This window comes from Dicentrarchus labrax, unplaced genomic scaffold, assembly GCF_905237075.1.
Source record: "Dicentrarchus labrax unplaced genomic scaffold, dlabrax2021, whole genome shotgun sequence".
Taxonomy (NCBI): Eukaryota; Metazoa; Chordata; class Actinopteri; family Moronidae; genus Dicentrarchus; species Dicentrarchus labrax.
The window spans coordinates 8,717,822-8,741,874 of record NW_026136703.1 but is presented as its reverse complement, the minus strand read 5'-3'; the positions used below and the strand labels follow the sequence as shown (position 1 = coordinate 8,741,874).

The following is a 24,053-nucleotide window of genomic DNA, read 5'->3' as shown; positions in this document are numbered from 1 at the left end:
CCTTCAATGCATTGTCAATCAATTATTGTAATGGATTAGCTGAGGTCCTATTCTGGCTGGTTGTAATCTGATAGAGGGCTCTTTCAGCACCATGGAGAGAGCCAGCGAGGGACCCAGATTTAATCAGGCTGGCTGTGGACACAGCACAGCCTCGGCTTTAGCCTTTGTACCCGAAACTGAGAGCAGGCAGGCACCAACAAGAGGACAATGACACAGTAGAACAAAAGTGCCAGAGTTTAATGAACTGATTGGTTTTTAAATATAGTTGTATATGAGCATGTCCAAAACTCATTTAAACTATTTCTACAGAGGGAGTACATCTCAGTGCTGCTATTTAGTTGCCCTGTTGTAGTTTTGTTTATTAATCTACTTGTTTCTTTGTGTGTATACTTTATTTCTTTATTAATAAGCATATGCTCACATGTTCACCTCTGCTGTAGGTTGACTTTAATCTTTTGGTTGTGTCTGCTGTTTAATGGAACAACTCCCTGCTTGAGACCAAGTGTCTTTTCCCCTATAGGCCTAATTAGCCCTGTTGCTATTTGTTGACCTGCTCTTTCAGGACAGGGATCGTTACCAATGAAGCCATTCACAGGCCCTGACAAATTTACACAATCAACAAAATCATTTGTGCCGCTATAATAAATTTTCCTGTCATTTCCAGAAAGAAATTTTTCAGTACAGTAATAAAACTTGACCCTGACGAAAGTTTATTGAATCAAGATACTATAGCGTTTACTACAGAGTCAGGACGTTTTCTGCTGCATCTTGTGTTTTCAGACTTCTTTGCCATTTTTAACATTTGTTTTTATCAAAGTGTGCCACCGTTTGGCTCCTACACTCTTGATTCCCAATGACTAGTTTCTCATGGAAGACCTGGAATACCATCTGTAGGCAATCTCGAGGGAGTCAACATATCACGGTGAAACAGCAGTCAGCCTGCACTTGTAAAGAGCAAGAATAGTTAAGGTTTGTAGCAAGCTTCTAGAAAAAAAGTCGGACTGTAGTATCCAGAAGATCAATGGGGAAATTGCCTGTTTGGCCATGAGAGCAACACAGAGGTCACTGTCTAGACTTTAAAGTGTACTTTAGAAGGGTGCCCATGAGACCAGGTTACTGTGAAAAGCCCTGTAAAGTGGTGCAGCTCTGAGCTTAAGACTAATGGACCTCGGTGTTGACTGGGAATGTCCCTGATGTCATCTGTACTTTTGACAGTGATGCTGATGACTCTATGAGGACAAGGACAATGTTTCTGGGCTTTTATTTAATTTCTGAAAAGGTTCTGTGGAGCTGGCTAATAACATGGATCTTTTTGCAATATGTATATACCCTGCAGTGGGATTACGGTCCACTGTAAAATATGTATGAAATGCCATATCTACAATTATAATGACTCCAGGGAAAACCATAGATGTGTTTATTGGTTATATCTAATGTTGTGTGTGCACGGACATATGAACAAAGGCTTCAAAGGGACAACACCAGATTTTCTTTTCCTTGTAAAGAGCCTCTTATTAAAAAGAGGTCTTCCTGCATATCAGTTGCTGGAGTCCCAGGGGCACGTTTAGCTCTAATTTACTCATCAAAAACATCAGAGTGTCTCTCAATAATCTCCGCAGTCCATTGGTTGTTTGGGGTGGAGTCCCCTGTCAGAAAGCATGCCCTGGAATGTTAAACACTAATTCACCTCTGAGCTGTGGAGGTGGATAAAGTGATTGTTCTATCTGGGAGCTGATTAAAACGGCCCTGGCCTGTTGCTCCCCTCTGCGTTCACCTCTGACGTCCACCACATTCATTTCTGTATTCATGAGCGGATGAGAAAGCGCAGGCAGAGCGGCTGCCGTATTACAGATAATAAGGCCAGCGGGCACCACATTCACTGCCACAGGTTTCCCCCTGCCCCGGCTCATTCAATTACTTCACAAGAGTCCTCTGAGGCACAGCTGCACTATGGGGGTGAAGAGGAGTAAATTGAGGTACATTCATGTAGACACACACACACACACATACGCACACACCTCACAGATACAAAGAAGTGGAGGAGGCACACACACCGTAGCAAGAGAAGACAGCATATAAAGGATCTTACTGACAAGCATTTGGCTTAGTAGTCAATGCATTTCTCACGCAAGAAGACAACAAAAAAGGTCCATCCTCTGTTGCTCACTGGCTCCCTGAAGATTGTAATGATATTGATAATGACTCCATGTAAGAAAAATGAAATCAGGGCCATTGCTCATAGACTACATATATGAGGTCACCATTATCTTGATGAAAGTGTAGACAGCAGCTGTATCATTTAGGAGCATGAAAAATGTACTCTGGCAAACCTAATGGGCCATATCCTTTATCTATTGACATATGGAGCTACACATTAGTCATCTATCTCAAAGCCTTAAACTATTAGTCAGTTTATCTCACTCATTCATACATTAGATTCCTGTAAAAATCTCTCTTAATGACATAACTGCCCTGTTTCTTGAATAAATATTCACAATGTTACATTTTAAACGACAGCTCTAAATGTGGAAGGTTTGTGGAAGTTATTTCTCTGGAGAAGACTGGTTGCTGTCCATGGTGCTGAACTTCTGCCCCTCAGTCTGCAGTGGCAGCTGCTGCTTAGCGCCTCAGGCTCTATAAAACACACAGGACCAGTGGGAAATAAAAGGTGCCCTATCAGTGGCTTTGAGTGCCTGAGTGACGAGAGCCGACATAATGAACATTCACAGTTGTTCTGTCATTCTCACTCTTGGATGAGTGGCAAAATTTGTTTTAACACGATGTTCATTATTTTTTAATGTTACAGCATTACTAATGCTTTGTTTTATTTTGGAAATTAAAAGAATAGTTCTCCATTTGAGGAAATATGTTTATTTGCTTCCTTACCAAGAGTAAGTTAAGAAAATCACTTTCATGTCTGTGCTGCACCCGCTCAGTTTCCCTTAGCTTGGCTTAGCTTAGCACAAACACTGGAAATAGTGCCTGGTTCTGTCCAAAGGTAAAGAATAACCCTACTAGCACCTCTAAAGCCCACAAATTAACACTTAATATCTTGTTTGATTCATCCGTACAGAACCCAAAATTTAAAAATGTCACATTGTGGTTTTACGCAAGTTTCTGTACCCAGTCAAAAAAATAACCTAGTCTAACACCACAACATGTTGTTTTTACACATCTGTGTTTGTACAGATTAAACAAAGAAAACATAACTGCTGTTTCCCCCTTATTCCAGTCTGTATGCTAAGCTAAGCTATCAGGCTGCTGGCTCCAGCTTCACACACAAGAGTCTTTTTCATCTAACTCTCGACAAAAAGGCTTCTAAGCATGTTTCCTTGACTATCCATTAAATGTCAAGAGTTTAGACTATATGTCAAGAGTCATCACAGATTGTGACTAACATGCTTTATGTTTTTTTTATGCGTATTTTAGCAATTTCTTCTTGCTGAGGTCTTTCACAGAGTCTGAGAAAAATGTCTGGCTCAAGTATGTAAATACATCCTTAACATATGTACATTGACAGAAGAACCTTTTGTTGACCTTTGACTTTGGAATGCCACATTTTCCAAAGTAAGAATTCCCAGAATTTACACACTCTTCATTAGATGGCATAATTTGCATTCTCTTATAATTGTGCTGCTTCCTTGATTATTAAATGATCACCCTAATTAGGGAGCATAATAGGGTTAATCAGACCCTGCTCATCACACTTATTATTATTCCTGCAAAAAATGAAGAAAAAAGATACAGTACTTGATTAATTATATCAGCCTTTTCATCAGTTGGGCTACCATTCCCCCCTCTGAAATTAATATCATGTTGTAAATGGAAGGAAGAAGCTGGCCGGACACAGACAGATGAAAGATTTCACTCAAATTAATTAAGCACTAATTATGCGGTGGGAGTTGGGAGCAGTTTGCATAATGAGCTCTATCAAAAGAGATCAGTCATGGAGAGGAGCTGTAGAGTTTCTATACAGCCTTCAGATGATACACAGACACCGCTGCACAGCATGAAGAGGGCTACCAGAGAAGTGGGAAGAGGGTTAAAGTACTCTGAGGCTTGAGTTGTAAGGTTGAGGAGTGTTTTGTTTGATTTGTCAACATGCTGTGAACTGGAAGCTTCCTCACTCGGTATGTTCTGTGCTACAAATGTGGATTATTCCGTTCTCACTAAAAGATATTACGTCTGTCCTGGGGCTATGTGTGTCTTTTTTTTTCTCTCTCTCTCAGCTTAAGCATCAGATAATGAATTCCCTGCTCTGGCAAGAGGCAATAAGGACAGAATGTCCCTTTAAATTCGAGCTAATCACAAACAACCTGCATCCACACTCCAGGGAGCTTTAAAGACCCTAATCACCTCTCACTCCAATTCTTGTGGTGTTCAGTTATTGTTGATCAGGGACTATACTGTGGCTATCTATTTAGACAATGGGAAAAGAGATTAAACAGACAGAAATTCTCTATGTCTTAATCGCCTGTTTAATCACAGCCACTGTGTAGTGTATGGAGTTGAGTTACTTGAACTGATTTGTGCCATAGCAGCAGCAATCATGCATAGGCTAATCAGGGTGCACAGCCCAGCACTGCCCTTCAAGGTCTCCGAGTGGAATTACAAAGACTATGATTAGTTAATCAAATGAAGAACCCAATGTCCTTTCTTTATTTGTGTATACACCTTATCTAAATGGAAATTGTATAGCTGAGGCACTTCCAGGAGGACACATCTACATGTGAATGATCCTCCTTGAGCCCTTGGCAGTGAATACAGAATAAGATCTTTCACTCCCAATCATCGTGTTATGGCATTGTGGAGACTTTTACATGTCTGAATGATATTTGTTGTCAATGCTCATGTGAATGATGCAATCACTCAGTCTGTTGTGAAGTAAATCAGGAAGCACTAGACAGCAACTCTTCAAATACACATGATGATGTGAGGCAGAATGTCAAGATTGTATTATTTTGAGAGTGGAGAAAAAGAGAAAGCAGGCCGGCCGTGGAAGTAAGGCATTTTATTCATGGTGCATTCATATAATACAATCAAATGTGCAGAAGGCCAGTATACATGTATCAGGGTTTAAATGGCACAGAAACGGTTTTTTGTGTGTCTCTAAGTGGCTTCTTATTGAACATTTTTAGGTCCTATATCTTGGTACATAGCCTATATGGCACCCCTAAGGCCAGTATGCCATTTTACAGGGTTAATTAGTTCATTAGGGTTCATTATGTTATTATGATTTCATTCATTGTACATTTTTAAAATGTGTTTTCCAAATACACATAGTTTTAACAAGCTTAACTAACATAATACATGTAACACTAGTAGAATGAGGGTTAACTCACAGCATCTAGCTTCGTTGGTTTACCAAATGTTAGCAAGCAATAACGCTAGCTGAGCTACTTTCTTGAAATTAAATATCTTTTATAAAATTTGATAGAAAGCACACTCATGGGGCTGTTTCTGCGTGACTACACTTATATCGTTGCTTGGTGAGTTTATTTGAATTAATCAAGAAACATTAAGTTAACATTATAGGTTTACCCAATTGGCTAGCTAACCGTTATATGTTTGTTATATGAAAATGCTCATGCTAAAGAAACATGAAGACAGTTGAAGTGCAAGAGATGCATCTAAATAATAAAGAGTGATATCATCTGCCAAAATTAGATTATCAAACACTGCTTATGCACAGCACTGTAGCTCTCCCTTCCAGGTGCCCATAAACATAAACTATTCTATTTTCTGTACAAATCTAATATTCAACCTTTCTGTGGAAAGAGATTTAATTTGGGGGATAGACCCTTATGAGCTATTGAAGAGTAGCAGAAAACAACATATTGATATGCCCCATAAGACTAATCAATTTTGCCTCGTAAGAATATATTTGCTGCACTAAATTACATTTAGATGGATTAAAATTTTATTATAAAGTCATTTTTTAGCATCAAAGCAAACCTTTCCCTAGCACACGTCCTTCTGTCAGACATGCTGTTAGACATTGTGACTGTTGTTCCTAAAGAGAAAAGAATTTCCCTCCATGGCTTTGTGATAACTTCCTTCCAGGGGCGGCAGACTTGACCTGCTCACTCCTCCTAGAATCACCTCTATTATTTGTCAGTGACAGCAGCCCTTTGGAGCGGTAGGGGCCTCCCTGAAAGGTACAGGGTCGTGGACGTCCCAATCCATCTCTGTCTGCCATGCGATTGATTGTGATTTAGTGTGTGGGGCAGGAGATGGTGGGGTTCCATTCTGATGAGCGATAGGTGGGAACCCTTTGACTCCCAGCACATGGCAAGCAGAGGCAGGGCTATGATGAGGGGTCAGAGGCAGCTGGTGGGGGTAACTGGGGAGGATCTGGGGGTTGGATGGAGGCAAAAGGGGGGTTGCATGGATCAGAAGATAGAAGGTGTCAGAGATCCAGGACAAAGCCCTCCAAGCAACCGCCTGAGTCTATCACTTAGCCCATCCATCACCTACCCATCCAGCTTTGTGGTTAGCATAACGGTTGCTAGCTAATCGTTTTATCATCAGGGATAAAGGAAATGACAGTGAATACAGAGAAGCAGCAAGGCCACACCAGCAGTATGAGGCCAAATAGAGGGGACCAGCTGGATGAAATAATTTCCATTTCTGGTAATATCTGGTTAATATCTCAAATGGAGCCTTGCATTAGAGGGCTACCTGTAGGAAGTACACGCTAGGTTTGTTTGAACATGAGTCAATAGTTACACATGAGTGTACGATAGAGCTGGCTGGATGCTCTGAAACAACCAACAAATGAACAAATGAAAGCATGAATCCAAGGAGATTTTCCCCATATTGTGCTCTGAGAAACTCAGAGGAGATATCCTCCCTGATTAGGAGAATAAAAACTTGTCTAGTGTGAAGAAGATATGCTTGATATCCTGTCAGCTGCTCTAATTTCCCAGTTCCCTTCCAAACATCACAAGACTCCAGATATACATAATAAACAATATCTGTCTGAAAATTAGAGGGAAATGGCTCATACTTAGAAAATAATATAATCTTTAAATCTCAATACTCAGGAGCAAAGTTCAGAGAGAATATTCTTCCCATTCTTGACTGAGCTCTCACTCAGGACTTGTGTTAGATACAAGCTGTCCTTGGAAGGATGTTAAGCTCAACCTCGCTTCAGTGGGCTGCTCTGGCAGCTTAACTCCATAATGAACCTGAGAGGACTCATTAGGGCCAGATCTTGAATTCAGAATACAGACATTAGGTGGAATTGTTTGTGTAAATAAACCTGGATTTTTTTTATTTTTCTTATAATGAGAGCTTTATCTGGTGTTTATTTTAAATCATACTGATCAAAAATACATTCTTTCACACATAATTTACACATATATCCAAAATATTTTAAGGTTTGTTTTATTGAAACTTTCATAATTCAACATACAACGTCAGTCTTGTGAACAAAGACTGGCATATTGTCAATCATAGGAAGTTGTGTCAGCCAGGTGAATGTGTAGCCAGTAACCTGATCTGCTGTTGATAGAACAGGGACAGGTGCTCCAGTCAAACTAATCCATAGATGCATGCTAGAGTCTAGGTCATCCATTAAGGCAGATTGATTCAAAGCTTTAAAAGACTACTCTCCAACAAGACCTGGCCTTAACTCTGCTGTTGCCATGATGGATGCAGTGATGCAAGATGGCCTGCATTGAAAAGGGAAAGGAATGTTCACTGTTTGCCTATGAGCTAATGCTGGAGACATTTTGCTACACAAGGGACAAGGGAGCATCTGTGGAAATGATAGTTGAACTTTAAGATATGCATGGGGACTCACCATCATGGTTTGCATGACCATTCACATAATTGCCTCATGTAAAGAAACATATAAACCACTTTTCACTTTGAAAAGTTCACTTTGATTCAGTGTTATTATCAAACCCACTCCCATAAGGCCCCAAATGCCAAATAAAGGTTTACAGGCAAAAGCCAGACATCTGCTGCTCTCTGATTGGTTGACAAGCCAACAGCAGTCTCACCTGTTATCCACAGCCCAGTGCATGGTAAACACCCTCAGTCAGAGCTGCGGGGAGAAGGAGCCCATCTGGTCAGCAGCATTAACAACCAGCTCTTTAACAATGGCTTCCAGGAAAAGGAGAAGGGCACAACAGGCTATATCAGCCAATAAAAACAGGCTATGCATGACATTTAGCGCCTGATGCAGGGCTTAGCAGTATACAGGTTACCTACTGTCCACACCAGCCTCTGGCAATAAAACAAAAGGCAATCTCACAGAGCGGTGGGGATGCTGTGTGTAAAGCCGCCTGTTTCACTTCTTGATCTCATAATTTGTGTGTAAAGATGCAGAGAGGGGATAAAGTTAAAAAGCGTGAAGGGAATCATTTTCAGGGTGCATTCATATAAACATTAAAAATATGAATAAACAGGCAACACCTTTAGTTATGCAAACCCTATTATTCTCAACTCTTCATAGCCATCCCAGTGGGAAAATGTCATTGCATCCAAGGATGACAGCTAATTTTCTTTTGTGGAGAACAGCTTTTTTTAAGGGATGTAAAAAATAAAAAATAAAAAAACATAAAACAGACAAGAAGAGATAGCAATGTTCAAAGATCTAGCTGTAAAAGCACAGTCACTGGAGAGCATTAAGGTGGTTATTTGACTAAACAGTGCCATCTTGTGTTCAATTGTTCAACTCAGAAATGACGGATGGAAAATAGTTGTAGTTTTCATCAAAATAACAACTTCTCTGTTGTTAACCCACCTTGTCTTATGACAGAAAATTATGAACTGTTTTACAAATATTGTACCCTTTAGGCTTCTTCTAATTATTTTCCTTTTTATGCACACTGTTCAGTGCTTTAATGTAGCTTTCTGTGGTTTAGTGCTGCAGCACAGTACACAATAGTAACCCTCTTCCACAAAATGGACTCTAACAGGTTAGAAAACAGGAGTAACTCTGGTTTATTAGATATTTGATGGGGCTCTATTTTTACAACCGCCTCCACCTGGCTGGCATGCAAAGGATGGAGACAAAGTCTCTAAATGAGATCTAGGGAATACAAAGAGGGATGTGAAGATAGAAAGGTTCGGGATGGAGTTTGAACAGCAAGCAATGGGCTTTCTACAGCTGCTGGCACTAATGAGGATAATTACCCCAGTAATAACATTAGCCTATCTGAGGGAATGGAGGGGAAGGACAAGTGGTTATGTTTGTGTGTGTGTGGGTGGGTATGTGAGCGTGTGTGCGTGCATGTGGTTGCTGCATGTGTGTGTGCATGCATGGCCGTGCGCGTGCCTTTCCTTCTATCTCACTTGCAGTCTCTCCCTCATTCCCTGAATCTCAATATCTCTTTGTTAGCCCACAATAATTGTATTTGGGCCTCATATCCGCCATATCAGATTCGAGTTTGTACAAGGTAATTAGCAGGGGAAGGGAAGCCTCCACACCAGGAGGACAAATGCCCCCATGACATCATTCTGGCTCCACTCAGGAGGGGAAGCTTTTTTTCTCTCTCTCCCTTTTCCTCCTCTTCATCTTTCTTGTCATTCAGCTGTCAAAAAAGAACACTGAATAGTGGCAAAAATGTAGTGGCAAGTAAAAGTTGATGACATTGAAAAAGGAGGAGAGTTGGGATTAAGAAGATAAAGAAATGAAGAGAAGGAGAGATAAAGGAGGAAAAAGGGTGGAAAGTGATTTAAGATGAGATGGAGGGCTGTGTTTTCTCCGCAGGCCCGTAATCTCCAATCAGCTTTGACTAACAGACAGCGGGGGAAAGTTCCTCTGCGTTAATGCAGCTTGCCATTCAGAAGGAGCCGGTGTATCCAGCTGGGAGTCAGGGGATGAGGGGAGGATTAACTGGCACTCAGGTGGAGAGAGATGAAGAGAATCAGACGGAGACCCTGTGGATGGTCACACCCTTTCTCTCTCCATCCATCATTCTTTTTTTCTCATGAACGAATGTGCTGTATATTTTCAGGGTGAAGTGGTGAAAGCAGGGGGAAGCTTTATGTTAGGGGTCACTTGTATCTGTGATTCACATTATTTCAAAATAAATGTTTTGAAGATGAATCAGCAGTTTCCCTTGTTACAGCTCTACAGCTTTATGGTTTGTGATATGGCATCCACATCTGTAACAGCATCCACATATGCCTTTAGAGTAGTATGCCAGTGTTAGCCTAGGGGGTTGTTATTATAATCATACAAATTTGCTCCACACAGCAATTAACAAGAGTGATTTATTTGTGTGCCAAGGTTACACTAAAAAGATTAATAAAAGCATGTGATGTTTAATCATAATGAAGAGATTCCTCTTACAAATGAGCATTGAGCTGTGACTGACAAACATCATGTAATTTCAATTAAAATATGTAAAATGATCCTTTATGTTAGTTTATAGATTTGTTTCCTCAGGCCTCCTTGTTGTCTGGTCATATAAACTGATTTAAATTAATCCCAGGTAATCTCCAGATGCCAGATGTCCATCATTGTCTTCTTCCAAATGACTGAAGTACTCCTGCTCCTCCTCAGCAGAGCCTTTTATCATCAGTGGAGAGCAGATAAGACAATTTTGGTGTAAGAATATACAGTATCTTATTTTTTAACGTAAATAAATAAAGCAATTATTTTGCTGTTCTATTGTTGAGCACACTGCTTAAGCACAAAAATCCTACTGTTGACTACTGCAGTATGGTGCATAGAGACTCACCCTGTCTCAACACTGTGAGCTGTGCTGATGCAGATGTTTGTCCCAAAGAATTGTGAGAGATACAAGAGTAGACCCCTGCATCAGAAATGTGGAGGTCCTGTATCTGAAGCCAGGTAGAGACAGTGTAGCGCTGGGGGCCACCTCGAGCCTGAAATAAACACAGAATTAAATCTCAACAGATGATATAAATCTATTCAGAGGCAAGAAATTAGCCAGTGCATGACACTCTCATCTCAGCATGGGAACACAGAAAAAACACATCCAGTAGAGGCAGATAGAGCCTGACTTTCAAACTCCAAAAACACTGGATCCTTTTCTCATATTGCATTCAGACTTTGGAAAGCTCACTCCAGAGCCACAGAAGGCATTAAAAAAGGGAAAAACCCTTAAACTGACGATTATAGACCCAACAGGACACAATTCAATCAAAGCAGATATTGTTAATGAAATGTTTGGTGATGCATAATAAGTGAAGCTCTTGTCAAACCTGGACCGAGATGTGGGGATCATCTCCTGGCAAGAAGTTGTCACTCCCTGTCTTCCTCCAGCTCAGGTTTGGAAGGGGGTAGGCTGTGACTTCACAGCCAAACACAATGTCATTCCCGGTGTAGTTGAACAGGTTTCTAGGGCCTTGAAGGATACGGGGAGCTGCGGCAGAAGTAAAGGAGTACCCCAAGGTTCAATACTAGGAACCTTAAAGTTGTCTAGACAACATACACATGCACTAAAATTTTAAAAATCTGAACTTTTTTGGACTGATAACATATGTAAGAAAAGAGTAACGTAACCAGAGTTGCAAGGTCCTCTTCCAGTGAGCTTGAGCGTTGTATTACAGTGGCTGGCGGCCTCTCTCATCTGGCAAACATTCGGGTAGGTCCAGCCATCTGAGCCGCATACGGGGCCCTTTTCCTGACACACACATATTGGCTCTGGCTCAGCCCTGTGTCCCCCCTTTGGTATTTTCCTCCTGCAGACCAGGCCCTCTCCACAGCGGCCATAGAACTTCTGAGCCCCATCTGGGTCACACTGCTGCCCCTCCACGTTCGCACATTGTTCACAGCATCCACAGACGTCGTGCACCCGACCTGCAGGGCAGTTGTCGGGGACTGAAGGGCAGAGGTGCTGGTTGCACTCCCTACAGCCCTCGCCCTCCTCCCACAGCCGCAGCCACCCTCGGTGCTGGGGTGGCAACCCGAGGGAAGTGTGGAGCCAAACGCTCATGCATATACAGACGCACAGGCAAAGCTGAGTCATGCTGTTGACCTGCATCAGCACACAAAGTCAAAAACAAATGTCTTCCTGGCGTATCAACTAGAAAGCACACAGTTGACCCAAAATGAAACTCTAAATGGTTACAAACTAAACCATAAGAGAGATAGCAGTCCTGGTTTGTTTGCTGTTCTCTGACAGTAAAATAGTCACATGTTGTTCCTCCTCTGAGTTTTAAATGTTCCCTTCTGTCTCCTCTCCTCTGTCCTCTTCTGAATGGTTGGATTGGTTTTTGTTATTATTACCATGTACCCCTGCTGAATTATTTTGCCATTTTGTTTTCCCCCTTGAGATTTCTTCATCAGCTCTAAGCCCTTTCTAACAAAGAGACAGCATTTGCAGGGAATGACGCGAGCAAACTTCATCTCGAAAGTATCCGACTCCGTCTCATCTTTCTTTCCTCCCAATCCTGCTCCCTTTCTTCATGTGCCAGTGTCTCTCGGCAGGGCAGGACTGGCAAACAGGCTCCAGAAATGGCACAGGATATAAAAGAATCCTGCTATATCTGTACTGCATACGAACGTAAAGGAAAACAACAACTGTCTATATGAACATAATGATTCCAAGATATATTTAATGTGCATTATTTAGCATACAAGGATCTGAAGTTAATAGAAAGTGCAGCTCTATTTTAGAAGCTTTTGATTTAGTGGAGTAGTGTGAAATTCCTGGGTCTGGGATCCTCTGGATCCTCTGGTCTGGTTTCTCATGATTTTTATAATGATTTCTGTAAGTGGTGTGGAGGTTGGGCATGAGTATTTGTCTATAAATGGGAACTGTAGAGTGTTTTTTAAGTAGATTTAGGTATGAGCTTATTCTTTGTGCTGGTGTGTGTATGTGTGTATGTGTGTGTATGTTTGTTCCATCACATTAATTCAGTCAATCATCACTTCACCTCCCTTTCTACCCACCTTTGATAACTTTCAAGATATTATTCAAATAGTGCTTTACTAAAATATATGGGGCCAGTTAGGAAAGTTCTGAGGCTTCACAGATTAGGGAATTAATATGATGAGTTTTATATTGGCATGTTGTGATTATTTTATTCTTTGTTTGTTTGTTTACTTCCCTCAATCTATTAAATGATATATAACTTTATGAATCTTACAATTTGGATCTAGCGCCTTTCTTTATATATTTATAAGATCATAAAGACATATATACTGTATATTTCTAACATGCTTTTTGTGTGTGTATCCATAAAGTCGTGTGTGGCCTAAGTGAGTTTAAAAACTTAGTCACTCAACAGTGGCAGCTTAATTATTTAGAGATGTTGGAGCAGGTTAGTTTGGTTAGGTCGGATGATCAGGGTGAGACAGCTTTTATATGCTTGTTATGAAAATACAAAAAAGATCACACTTCCTATCCAAATATCCCTTATTGTTATTTGCTTATGTACATCTCCTGCATGTGCTGACTGAATGCATATTGTACTTTATTTTTTTGGAAAAGTAACTGTGTAAGTCAACTAAGCTGGAAAAGTTGTTACTCAAGAAGGACATCCAGTCAGTAAAGCTTTATGCAGCAATACCAGCTTAGTTGGACTTGTATTGCTGCATAACGCTTTACTGACTGGATGTCCTTCTTAGTAACGTGGCACTTTTTCCATCCGGTATGTTTGAGATTGAGGTGGATGCTCAGCACAGTCACCTACCTGTGTGAATGGTAAAAGGCGTGGTTTTATTACAGTGCTGTCTGACGTCATGGCATGTGAGTCGTCACGTACTACGGCTGAGACCGTAGAGGCTCGTGAAGGCAACGATAATATACAGTGTGAATCTGGTTCCTATTTCAAAATAAGACCTGAAAAGTGAATTACGCCACGATTAACACAAGTGAATAGGTCGTTTTAGCTTTTCTGCACGGTATAACATCACCTATTCATCAATTTATTTAAGTCAAACTTCAAGTTTAAGTGAGTTTACGTTGCGAGGTGCGAATTAAGGCGCGTGTGCGCTTTTATTTTCAAAGAACACGTAAAGGAAGTCGTGCGCCAGTAATTAACTGAACTCTAGTCCACGTTTCACAGGAAGTAAAGAAATGTCTAAAGGAGACAGGGGAACTTTACTAAATGAACAGACAGATAAACCTTCACACACGCTTTACCTGCTCCTCCTGACCAGATTTACTAAGAGACTCTGTCGCGAACGACCATTTACAGTCTTACCGGGAAATTGAGTAAGTCTTTTCACTGACACCCTCAATCATTCAATACGTTGTTGTCTCCTTTTCACAGTTTGTCACAGAAGTTGTACCCTTCCTCAATGGGTTAGACTTTGGTTGAGTCTTCAGTGGAATTGGCAAAGATGATATGATATTTAAAAAAAAGATTCTGTGCGATTTCTGATCGCCTAAAGTTACACACAGACCATTACAAATCAATGCCCAAGCACAGAGTGAATATAATGGGGGAAATTAGAAGAGTGTTAAGGATGTAGTCTGGATGGACATGCAGTTTCATGTACACCAGTGTATGCTAAAGAAAACTCAGATGTAGAATTAAACAGTAGCCTGTGCTATGTCCTTGGCAATAGTTTTGAGTTGAATTAAATAATAAAACTTTTATTATGCAATGTACAAGTAAGTTCCATCTTATTTAGAGTGTGTAAAGAGTGACGTATGCTGTCTCAAAAGATAAGAATAGTTGACAATGCAAAGTAGTTCCTGACATTTTATATTGTGGGCACCTTTTTGATTTATGTGGTTAGACAGGTTATGGCTTGAGCCTTCTGACGTTGGACAATAGGGGCAGGGCACATATCTGTCAGTTCACCTAACAAAACCATAGAGGTGTGCTAAAAGAGGCTCACACAAGAGGATATCCTGTTTCGTGTATGGCCTCTGAGTCATTCTTCTTCGGCTGCAATCAGAACTGTAATAAAATAACTATAACTAGATTTTGAATGGAGGGTTGATTGTATGTACCGGACTGTATGTTATATTTGACAGGTCCAACAATGGCAGAGAAGGTGCTGGTCACAGGTGGAGCTGGCTACATTGGGAGTCACTGTGTGGTGGAGCTCATTGAAGCAGGTTACCAGCCAGTTGTAATAGATAACTTCAGTAACGCTGTAAGAGGTAAGCTCCCCAAGTGGAAACACAGGCTGAATAACTTTGTACGTCATCATAAATGTGCCTGTTGCAAGTGTGTTTGTTTAGTATATACTCATGCCTGGTATTAATATATGTGTGTGTGTATGTGTGTGTGTATGTGTGTGTGTATGTGTGTGTGTGTGTGTGTGTGTGTGTGTGTGTGTGTGTGTGTGTGTGTGTGTGTGTGTGCTACCTCCGGTTGTGAATGGAGGAGAAGGGGATGTGCCAGAGAGCATACATAGGATAGAGAAGCTCCTGGACACCAGCATTGAGTTTCATGAGCTTGATCTTTTGGACCAACCTGGCTTAGAAAAACTATTCAAAAAGGTAAGAAAGTTAATACAGTTGATATATATATATATTTATTTATCTTATCAGAGCTGTAACAGTAACAGTCAATTAACTGCTTAGTCGATTAAGGTAAAAACATTTAGAACCATTTTGATAAGCAAATAACACATTGTTCAAACAAAAATTGCTGTTCTCAAATGTAATTGATGTTTTTCTTTGACATTAATAATAGCAAACTTATTTCTTCACAGTTTTCTAAAATTTTAGAGATTGTGATTGTTCGTTGCAGCACAAAATCCAATTTCTCCATATGTAAAAATAATATGTACATTCAATTAAACTCCATTAAGTTTTTTTCCTCATAAATCAGCTCTAAAATGAACTAAATTGAATAAATGCTGATAGTCATTGATAAATACAGTAATTCAGTAGTCATTTTTGTGTCAATAACATAATTCCATGCTTAGTTTTTACAAACTATGTTCGTTTTATCAAAGAATGTCCCTTCTGGCCACCATACATTCTCATATAGCATTGGAAGTATGTAGTGTGACATAACACTATTATACTGTATGTGCATATTAGTTATAGAAAGTCCTTTCTCATTGGTCACACTCATCACATGTGACTGTGTATCTGTCTGTCTGTGTTGCAGCATTCTTTCAGTGCGGTGATGCACTTTGCTGGTCTGAAGGCTGTTGGGGAGTCAGTAGAGCAGCCGTTACGCTACTACAGAGTCAACCTCAATGCCTCCATGAACCTGCTTGAGGTCAGTTTCAATTTTTGTCATCTGATCTGACACCGTCTTTCCTCTACTAAATCTGCACTTCATTTCAGTCATCCGTCTGAACTGATCATTATTTGCATGGCAGTGTGTGTTAATTTGATACTGAGTTGGCTAATTCTAACACTGCATGATAACTCGTTTGTGGAGTTCATCGTGTCCGCCAGCCTTGGCGTTTATGCCTACTCCTGTGTGTGTGTGTGTGTGTGTGTGTGTGTGTGTGTGTGTGTGTGTGTGTGTGTGTGTGTGTGTGTGTGTGTGTGTGTGTGTGTGTGGCGCTTTAGACTGCTATCTCACCAGCTGCTGACTGTATGTGTGTGCCGTGTTTGTTTGCATCTGCATGCATCCCAGGTGATGCAGGCTCACAGGGTGCACAATCTGGTCTTCAGCAGCTCAGCTACAGTATACGGAGACCCACAGCACCTTCCCATCGACGAGCAGCACCCCGTGGGTGGCTGCACCAACCCCTACGGCAAGACCAAGTACTTTATCGAGGAGATGATCAAGGACCACTGTAAAGCTGAGAAGGTACAGACTAGGAGGTGGAACGGCATTCACAGGTGTACACACACGCATATACATGGTGTGTCTCATTATTGCCTGTGTGTCAGCAGGACTGGAATGCAGTGCTGTTGCGTTATTTCAACCCAATTGGAGCCCATTCCTCTGGCCTGATAGGAGAGGACCCTCAGGGTATCCCCAACAACCTGCTGCCATATGTCGCCCAGGTACATAAACTGTCTGCCAAATACAGGGCTAGATCTGAGCATGCAATGTATATTCATGTGGTTGCCGTTATCGGAGGATTTGACATTGTTACGTTGATTTTTCTCCCTCACAGGTTGCCATTGGGAGAAGAAAGTGCCTCAATGTGTTTGGGAATGACTACGATACACTTGATGGGACAGGTAATGAAGAAGATCTTTTGCTGCGGTACACAGATTAAATTATAGTTTGAAATATTATTTTGGGCAGAAGTCTCTTAATAATGAGTAAACCGTCATTTCACACCTTTTACTCATGTTCAGAATCATATAAACAAGGTTTTCTTTCTGTTGCTAGGTGTGCGAGATTATATCCATGTTGTAGATCTGGCAAAAGGACACATAGCCGCTCTGAAGAAGCTGAAGGAAGACTGCGGGTGCAAGGTGCATTTGAGAGAAGAAGAAAAAACAAAAGCACTTTAAAACACATTTTCAGTCATTTTCTGGTTAATTGTGTGTTCACATGATTGAGGTGTTTATAAGAGTGCTGGCATGTGTGCATTATTGTGTCTGTAGGTTTACAACCTAGGAACAGGGACAGGCTACTCTGTGCTGCAGATGGTGAAAGCCATGGAGAAGGCATCAGGGAAAGAGGTGAGTGACAGAAGAGTTCTTTCTCTCCAAAGTAAATTGTCTTCAGGGTCGGTGATTGTATAGTGTCCTCTGAGAGTAATTGAAGTGACTTGGAGCAGTAACAACACTACATTACGATATGATGAGAGTTTAAGAACGGCCAATCTGACATTGACTATGTCTCCGATCCACTGAAGTTCCCACTAGTTTAACCACCCTCCTTTTTGTTAATTAATTTTTTTTACTAACGTGTCCTCTCCATAGATCTCATACAAAATCGCTCCACGTAGGGGAGGAGACATAGCATCGTGCTACGCTGACCCTCGTCTAGCTGAGAACGAGCTGGCCTGGAAGGCTGAATTTGACCTGGAAAGAATGTGTAAGGACATCAACCCTGCAAAATTCATTGTCCAACATCATCCGCAAAAATCTGCATGTATTTTTTCTTTTTTGTGTGAAATGTTTTTTATGTTTATGTTTTTTGTACCCGTGTAGGTGAGGATCTGTGGCGCTGGCAGTCCATGAACCCCACCGGATTTTCCAATGGCACAGCCTCTTGATGCAACCCCAGCTGTTTGTTGTTCCTCTTCTAAATCACCGGGCCAAAGCAAACCATCAACTTCCTCCTTTTTGCATATCACATAAACACATGATGAGACCTCAAGAGGAGCTGAATGCTTTATGTCTTGTCATGTTTAATTTTCTATTTGTTCTATACTAATAGTTAAAGCTTATTCTTTAATTACTGTTTACATAGAAGAATGTCTTTCTGGTTTCTGTGTGTTGTCATTTCAGATAAACAATGAATATTTTCTCTATTAATGTATTGATCTGTGAGCCATAACAATGAAAGAATAAATTAATTTTCTTACTGAGGAAACTGAAGCCTTCATTTCCACTCCATTATGAAACTGGGCTGTTTCAAATGATTGTGAAATGAGTTTATTAATTCAAGGGGATTGACTGTTACAATGTGGACTACATTATGAGATTAGATGATTCAGACTAACACATGAGAATAGTTCTAGTAAAAGATACACTGACCTGTAAATATGATGAGATTACTGTAAAGTCACTATTGAGCAATACAAGAACATAACTGAAAATGTGATGCCAAGGCAGATCAAAGAAACCTACCAGGGTGATATCAGTGTGTTTGGGTATAAATCCCTACAGAAATATTGGACAAATATTGCTCAGTTTCACAAGGCTGGGGTATTCAATGTTCAGTATTAATATTCTGTGCATACAGTACATTTAAACGGGGCACTAGGGCTTTAAATGGCTCCTTGAACCCTCGGGCACCCAGTTAATAAACACCCACGTCAGCACAGTGCTCCAGTCGCTCTAACCGGGTTTCGGTCTTTAGGGCTGAGCAGGAAGTGCCTGACTGTGGACCCTGGACGAGAAAAAAAAAGAGCAAAGAAAAAAAAAAGGCTAAATAAATTAAAAATGGATATGGTGGCGGACCTGGGGGCGAGTAGACTCTATCGGGCGCCGGGTGAATCAAGTCACCAGTGAGTATCGATGGATTTTCTGAGGGGTATCACGGCGTGGGGCGTAAGCGGGTCCTGCCGACACCTCACGCCTGGGAAAGAGTCGCTGGGTTTGGGCAGCAGGCAAATCCTCCCCGCTGCTCGCTTGCGCTCCGGACCTCCGGCGGGAAGTGGGGGTGGTGTTGAGTATGAAAACGGGTGTATTTAGCGCGTCTTATCCCCGGCGTGATACACTATGTGAATATATTTATTTATGAAGCTCGCAGCGTGCTCAGTCGCTGGAGGTTTGTGTCTATTTTTCTATTGTGTGCTGGCTGGAGCCTGAAGTGGGCGTCGCTCCAGGACAGACTGGGCTGCTCTGGTGCGCCGCTGCCCGCTTTCCTCTCGCAGGACTGCAGCAATCTTCACGTCGTTTTTGTAGGTCGACTGATGTCTGAATTAACGGAGAGTAGCTCGGGTAAGATATTAGACTGGGTTTCATGTGACATGAGGAGCACTACAGAGTCTTGCGGGCGGGCGTTGCACCGTGGGTTATCGGGCGCTGTGGAGCCTGTCAGCAAGTATCTCATAATTAAAAATGAATGCGTGTAATTCAGTACATGGGAATGGCTATATAGGTTACTATAGAGGAAGGAGAACTATTCTTCAAATGAGGTTGCGGCAATTTTATTTTCCCTATTTGGATGTCCGGGTATAGTGTTTTATTTCCTCTTCCCATCAGTCTTGATGTGTCTGTAACATCAGAGATTTCATGCGCGCTTTAGCTTCCCTCAAGGATGATTACAGGGTTTTTGTCACCCGATGCTCTCTGACTGGAGTCGGGTGTAGCCCATTAGAAGAAGATTTTGATTGAAGGCTCCTGCAGCCAATCACAGTGCAGAATGAAGTCCGGGGCGGGCCGTCTGCGGAGCTGGCGCTGGTCCAGTACAGCAACAAAGACAGGGAGATAATTGACAGCTACATCGATGGGGTGTCACTGCTGTGTGGGTTATGTGACCTGCAGTTAATATTTGGCGTGTGTAGTATAACCATTTATTAAGGTTAGCTGACTATCATAAAGAATATGAATCAAGATGAATCACTCTCCATGTTTCCTTCTTTAATATGTAGAATCCATATCATACATTACGTTTGCATTTAGGCTCATACATATAGATTGTTATTTCAGGATCATGATTATAAAAGTGTCTTAATTTCACTAATGAGTGTCCACAAGCTCTCTGCAAGGCCTCTATGATTAGTTTATTTTACTATGCTGCATACACAGCCAGAGTGAGTTCTGTCGTGTTGTGTCCTGCAGGCAGCCTCAGAGGTGGTTCAACACCGCTGACATCACAGTGGCTCACCAAAGCAACCTGCTGAAGCAGCTCAACCAGCAACGCCGGCAGGAGCTTTTCTGTGACTGCAGCGTGCTGGTGGAGGGCCAGCTTTTCAGGGCCCACCGCAACGTCTTGTTCGCCAGCAGCGGCTACTTCCGCATGCTGCTGTCCCAGGGGCCCGACGGGCTGTCCGACTCTGTCCATGCCACCTTTGACGTCTTCAGCCCAGAGACCTTCACCGTTATCCTTGACTTCATCTACTCCGGCCAGCTGGACCTCTCCAGTCACAATGTGATTGAGGTGATGTCTGCAGCCAGCTACTTGCAGATGAACAATGTCATCAACTACTGCAAGAACTTCATTAAGTCCTCTTTGGACATCAGTGTGAAAGATGAAGACAGTGAGCGCTGCCTCAGCTTGTCTGAGACCTGCAGTTTCACCAGCGGAGCAGGGGAAGAGACCTCAGAGCAGCAGCAGCAAGGCCCCAGTTCTGTCAGCCCACCACCGGCGCTCTGGACCCGGGACAACTCCAGATCCCAGACCGGGTTCATGGGGAAGGACTCAGACCAGGAGACATCGACTTCAGCCCTGAAGACTAATCCAAGCAGTCCTGTGAATGAGCTCAACGCAGAGGCAGAGGACCTGCAGGACCCTCAGGACCCTCTGTACACCTTGCCTGGATCAGAGCGCCGGCGAGGTAAAGGGGGAACCAAGAGGAGAGCACCCAACAGCACCCGCTCCAACCAGCACGAAGACCTGGACATCCAGGAGGCAAGAACACAAAAGGCTGAAAAGGCAGAGGAACTGTATGCTACTCTACCACCTATTGTGGGAGTTATTGGACACTTTAATAAAGGTGAGTTGGACTCTATGTGAGAAAATGGAAAATCAATAGTTCTTTTACCTTTAGAGAAGTGAGAAAAGGAATAACATACTTCACCATGAGCAGACTGGCGTGAGTGTAACCCTCAAAAAAAGCAAGAAATACTGCTATCAAGGGAATAAACAGAAATGCTGAATTTCTGAACAGTTTCTCTTCCTCCTTGCAGACTCCAACCCTATTATGCGCTTCAAATGCCCCTTTTGTACGCACACGGTGAAGAGGAAGGCAGACCTGAAGCGTCACTTGCGCTGTCACACTGGGGAGAGGCCGTACCCCTGTCAGGCCTGCAATAAACGCTTCACTCGCCTGGAGCATCTTCGTAGCCATTTTGAGACGGTAGGTTTATTTACAACCAGGAGGTGAAGCCTAAACTTACATCAATTTGTCATTCATTATTGGTTTAACACCTTCAGAAACAGAGAAATAGTGATAAAGCTTACACTCCAAGCTGCAATATAGGGTTGAAAAACAAAAGAGGCATTGTTTTCTTATGCCTATCAGTGTTCACAACCGCCTACTCATACCCATACAGCTCAACAATAAATTAATCTGCTCTAAACATATTTACATTATTATTTTGAATGTACATTTTTTGTTTTCTGTTTCTCCATAGATCCATCAAGCCAGAAAGCTGGTGTGCAGGAAGTGTAAGTGTCAGGTGACGGAGGACACTGGGCATGTGGTGTGTGAGGGCACACGACGCTACCGCATGTGCACTGCGTGCATCCAGGAAGTAGGTTGTGACGACATCCCCATGGACAGTCTAGAGGGGACCAATGAGGAGCCGGCCCTGTTATTGGGGGTAGATGGGGAGGAGGAGGGGGACACCAAGAGGAGCTGGATGGTAACCGATGACGACGACCTGGCAGAAGACTCGGGGGCCGACCTCATCATCCAACAAGTGGACGACAGTGATGAGGAGCTGCAGTGAAATGAAACCAAAGTGTGTGTGTGTGTGTGTGTGTGTGTATGTGTGTGTGCGCGTGTGTATGTGTGCTAAGCCATGCAAGAGAATTTATGCATAAAATATGTGATCCACTGATGTAAATACATACATTAATGATATATTAGTTGTCTATTAGTTAAATGCATCTTTACTTTCAATGAGATTGTTGACCTTTGTGACAAAATGGAATGCTTTTTGTTAAGCTTCATAAAGATATGCAGTATCCAAAGCATGCATATTCAGTGTTTCCTTTGTTTCAATTATAGTTATATGATAAATCTTTCAAATGTTTTTTTCATATGCATGGAAGAACAGCTTTGCTGCTTTTTGGGACTCTCTGCTTTGATGAAAAGTTGGCATTTGAGCAAAACAAAGTGACAAAGACAGAATAATGAGTATATTTCCCTACTCCCTGTAGGGAAAGTCAAGAACAGACTTTTCTTTTCCCAATGTTTCACAGGTGCAGTGCTTTTTATGATTATGTTTGATTATGGGATGCACTATGATATAAAGCCAATTATAATTTATTATTATTTCTTTTTTACTTTTTGACACATTAAAGATATTTTTATACATTCCAGTGTCTGTTTTTCCCTGTGTCTCTTTTTCAGTGTAAATGAAAAGTACAATCAATTATTATAAAGGAGAAAGTAATAAAAATGCAATAAAATAAAGGCGGATTCTGTTTTCAAAATTCTACTATAACATTCAATTGTGTACATAATAGTTTATCAAATATGTAACGCCTCGTAGGAAAACAGTAACACTGGTATTCTTTTAGAATTTTATGAATGAAAAAAAACTGATAAAAATTGTAAAAATAGCAATAAAATTAATTGTGGCATCTTTGCATTGTATGGCATCTTAAAAGACAGCTTTAAATTGTATTTGTACTCATGAAAATGGCAATTTGTTCAAAATTTTGTAAAAGCGATGGCTGAGTATACAGGTTCATTTCTAATGAATACAAATGAAATCAACGTTAGTGAAGCCAGCGCTGCAAAACCCTTGGCCTTCTCTCAGTGAGCTTCATGATGTAGTCACCTGAAATGATTTTCACTTGACAAGTGTGCCTTGCCAGGATTCATTTGTGGCATTTCTTGCCTCCTTATTGGGGTTGGGACCATCAGTTGTGTTGTGCAGAAGTCAGGTTGGTACACAGCTGACAGCCCTGTTTGACAACTGTTAGAATTCATATTATGGCAAGAACTAATCAGCTAAGTCAAGAGAAACGACAGTCCATCATTACTTTAAGAACTGAAGGTCAGTCAGTCAGGAAAATTGCAAAAACTTTGAATGTGTCCCCAAGTGCAGTTGCAAAAACCATCAAGCGCTACGACGAAAACTGGCTCACATGAGGACCGCCCCAGGAAAGGAAGAGCAAGAGTCACCTCTGCTGCTGAGGATAAATTCATCTGAGTCACCAGCCTCAGAAATCGCAAGTTAACAGCATGTCAGATTAGAGCCCAGAATAATGCCACACAGAGTTCTAGTGGCAGACACATCTCTACATCAACTGTTCAGAGGAGTCTGCGCGAATCAAAGATTTGTTTGGGCCAAGAAACCCAAGGAATGGGCATTAGACCAGTGGAAATCTGTGCTTTGGTCTGATGAGTCCAAATTTTAGATCTTTGGTTCCACCCGCCGTGTCTTTGTGTGACGCAGAAAAGGTGAACGGATGGTCTCTACATGCATGGTTCCCACCGTGAAGCATGGAAGAGGAGGTGTGATGGTGTTGGGGTGCTTTGCTGGTGACACTGTTGGGGATTTATTCAAAATTGAATGCACACTGAACCAACATGGCTACCACAGCATCCTGCAGCATCATGCCATCCCATCCGGTTTAGTTTAGTTTAGCGTTTAGTTGGACCATCATTTATTTTTCAACAGGACAATGACCCCAAACACACCTCCAGGCTGTGTAAGGGCTATTTG

General features: G+C 41.7%; 3 protein-coding genes across 5 annotated transcripts; 2 read left to right on the top strand and 1 right to left on the bottom strand.

Annotated features, from left to right (window-relative positions):
- Positions 1 to 9,114: 9,114 nt before the first annotated feature.
- Positions 9,115 to 12,923, bottom strand: LOC127359716 (kazal-type serine protease inhibitor domain-containing protein 1-like). Its single transcript, XM_051393721.1, has 4 exons — positions 11,489 to 12,923; positions 11,188 to 11,348; positions 10,701 to 10,848; positions 9,115 to 10,528 (listed from the first exon to the last, which is right to left on the bottom strand). Exons 1-4 carry the CDS (start codon positions 11,967 to 11,969, stop codon positions 10,437 to 10,439), a joined length of 882 nt encoding a protein of 293 aa, XP_051249681.1. The 5' UTR covers positions 11,970 to 12,923; the 3' UTR covers positions 9,115 to 10,436.
- Positions 12,924 to 13,981: 1,058 nt separating this feature from the next.
- Positions 13,982 to 18,354, top strand: gale (UDP-galactose-4-epimerase). 2 transcript variants are annotated; one of them, XM_051393710.1, is made up of 11 exons: positions 13,982 to 14,147; positions 14,919 to 15,047; positions 15,277 to 15,389; positions 16,009 to 16,122; positions 16,489 to 16,665; positions 16,752 to 16,865; positions 16,979 to 17,045; positions 17,200 to 17,285; positions 17,418 to 17,495; positions 17,739 to 17,853; positions 17,970 to 18,354. In XM_051393710.1, exons 2-11 carry the CDS (start codon positions 14,927 to 14,929, stop codon positions 18,032 to 18,034), a joined length of 1,050 nt encoding a protein of 349 aa, XP_051249670.1. In that variant the 5' UTR covers positions 13,982 to 14,147; positions 14,919 to 14,926; the 3' UTR covers positions 18,035 to 18,354. The 2 variants fall into 2 exon arrangements, with proteins under 2 accessions (XP_051249670.1, XP_051249667.1); XM_051393707.1 differs by having other exon boundaries at positions 15,274 to 15,389.
- Positions 18,355 to 18,757: 403 nt separating this feature from the next.
- Positions 18,758 to 22,693, top strand: zbtb8a (zinc finger and BTB domain containing 8A). 2 transcript variants are annotated; one of them, XM_051388180.1, is made up of 4 exons: positions 18,758 to 18,991; positions 20,271 to 21,145; positions 21,339 to 21,508; positions 21,786 to 22,693. In XM_051388180.1, exons 1-4 carry the CDS (start codon positions 18,927 to 18,929, stop codon positions 22,101 to 22,103), a joined length of 1,428 nt encoding a protein of 475 aa, XP_051244140.1. In that variant the 5' UTR covers positions 18,758 to 18,926; the 3' UTR covers positions 22,104 to 22,693. The 2 variants fall into 2 exon arrangements, with proteins under 2 accessions (XP_051244140.1, XP_051244149.1); XM_051388189.1 differs by lacking the exon at positions 18,758 to 18,991 and adding an exon at positions 19,000 to 19,427.
- The last annotated feature ends 1,360 nt before the right edge of the window (positions 22,694 to 24,053 follow it).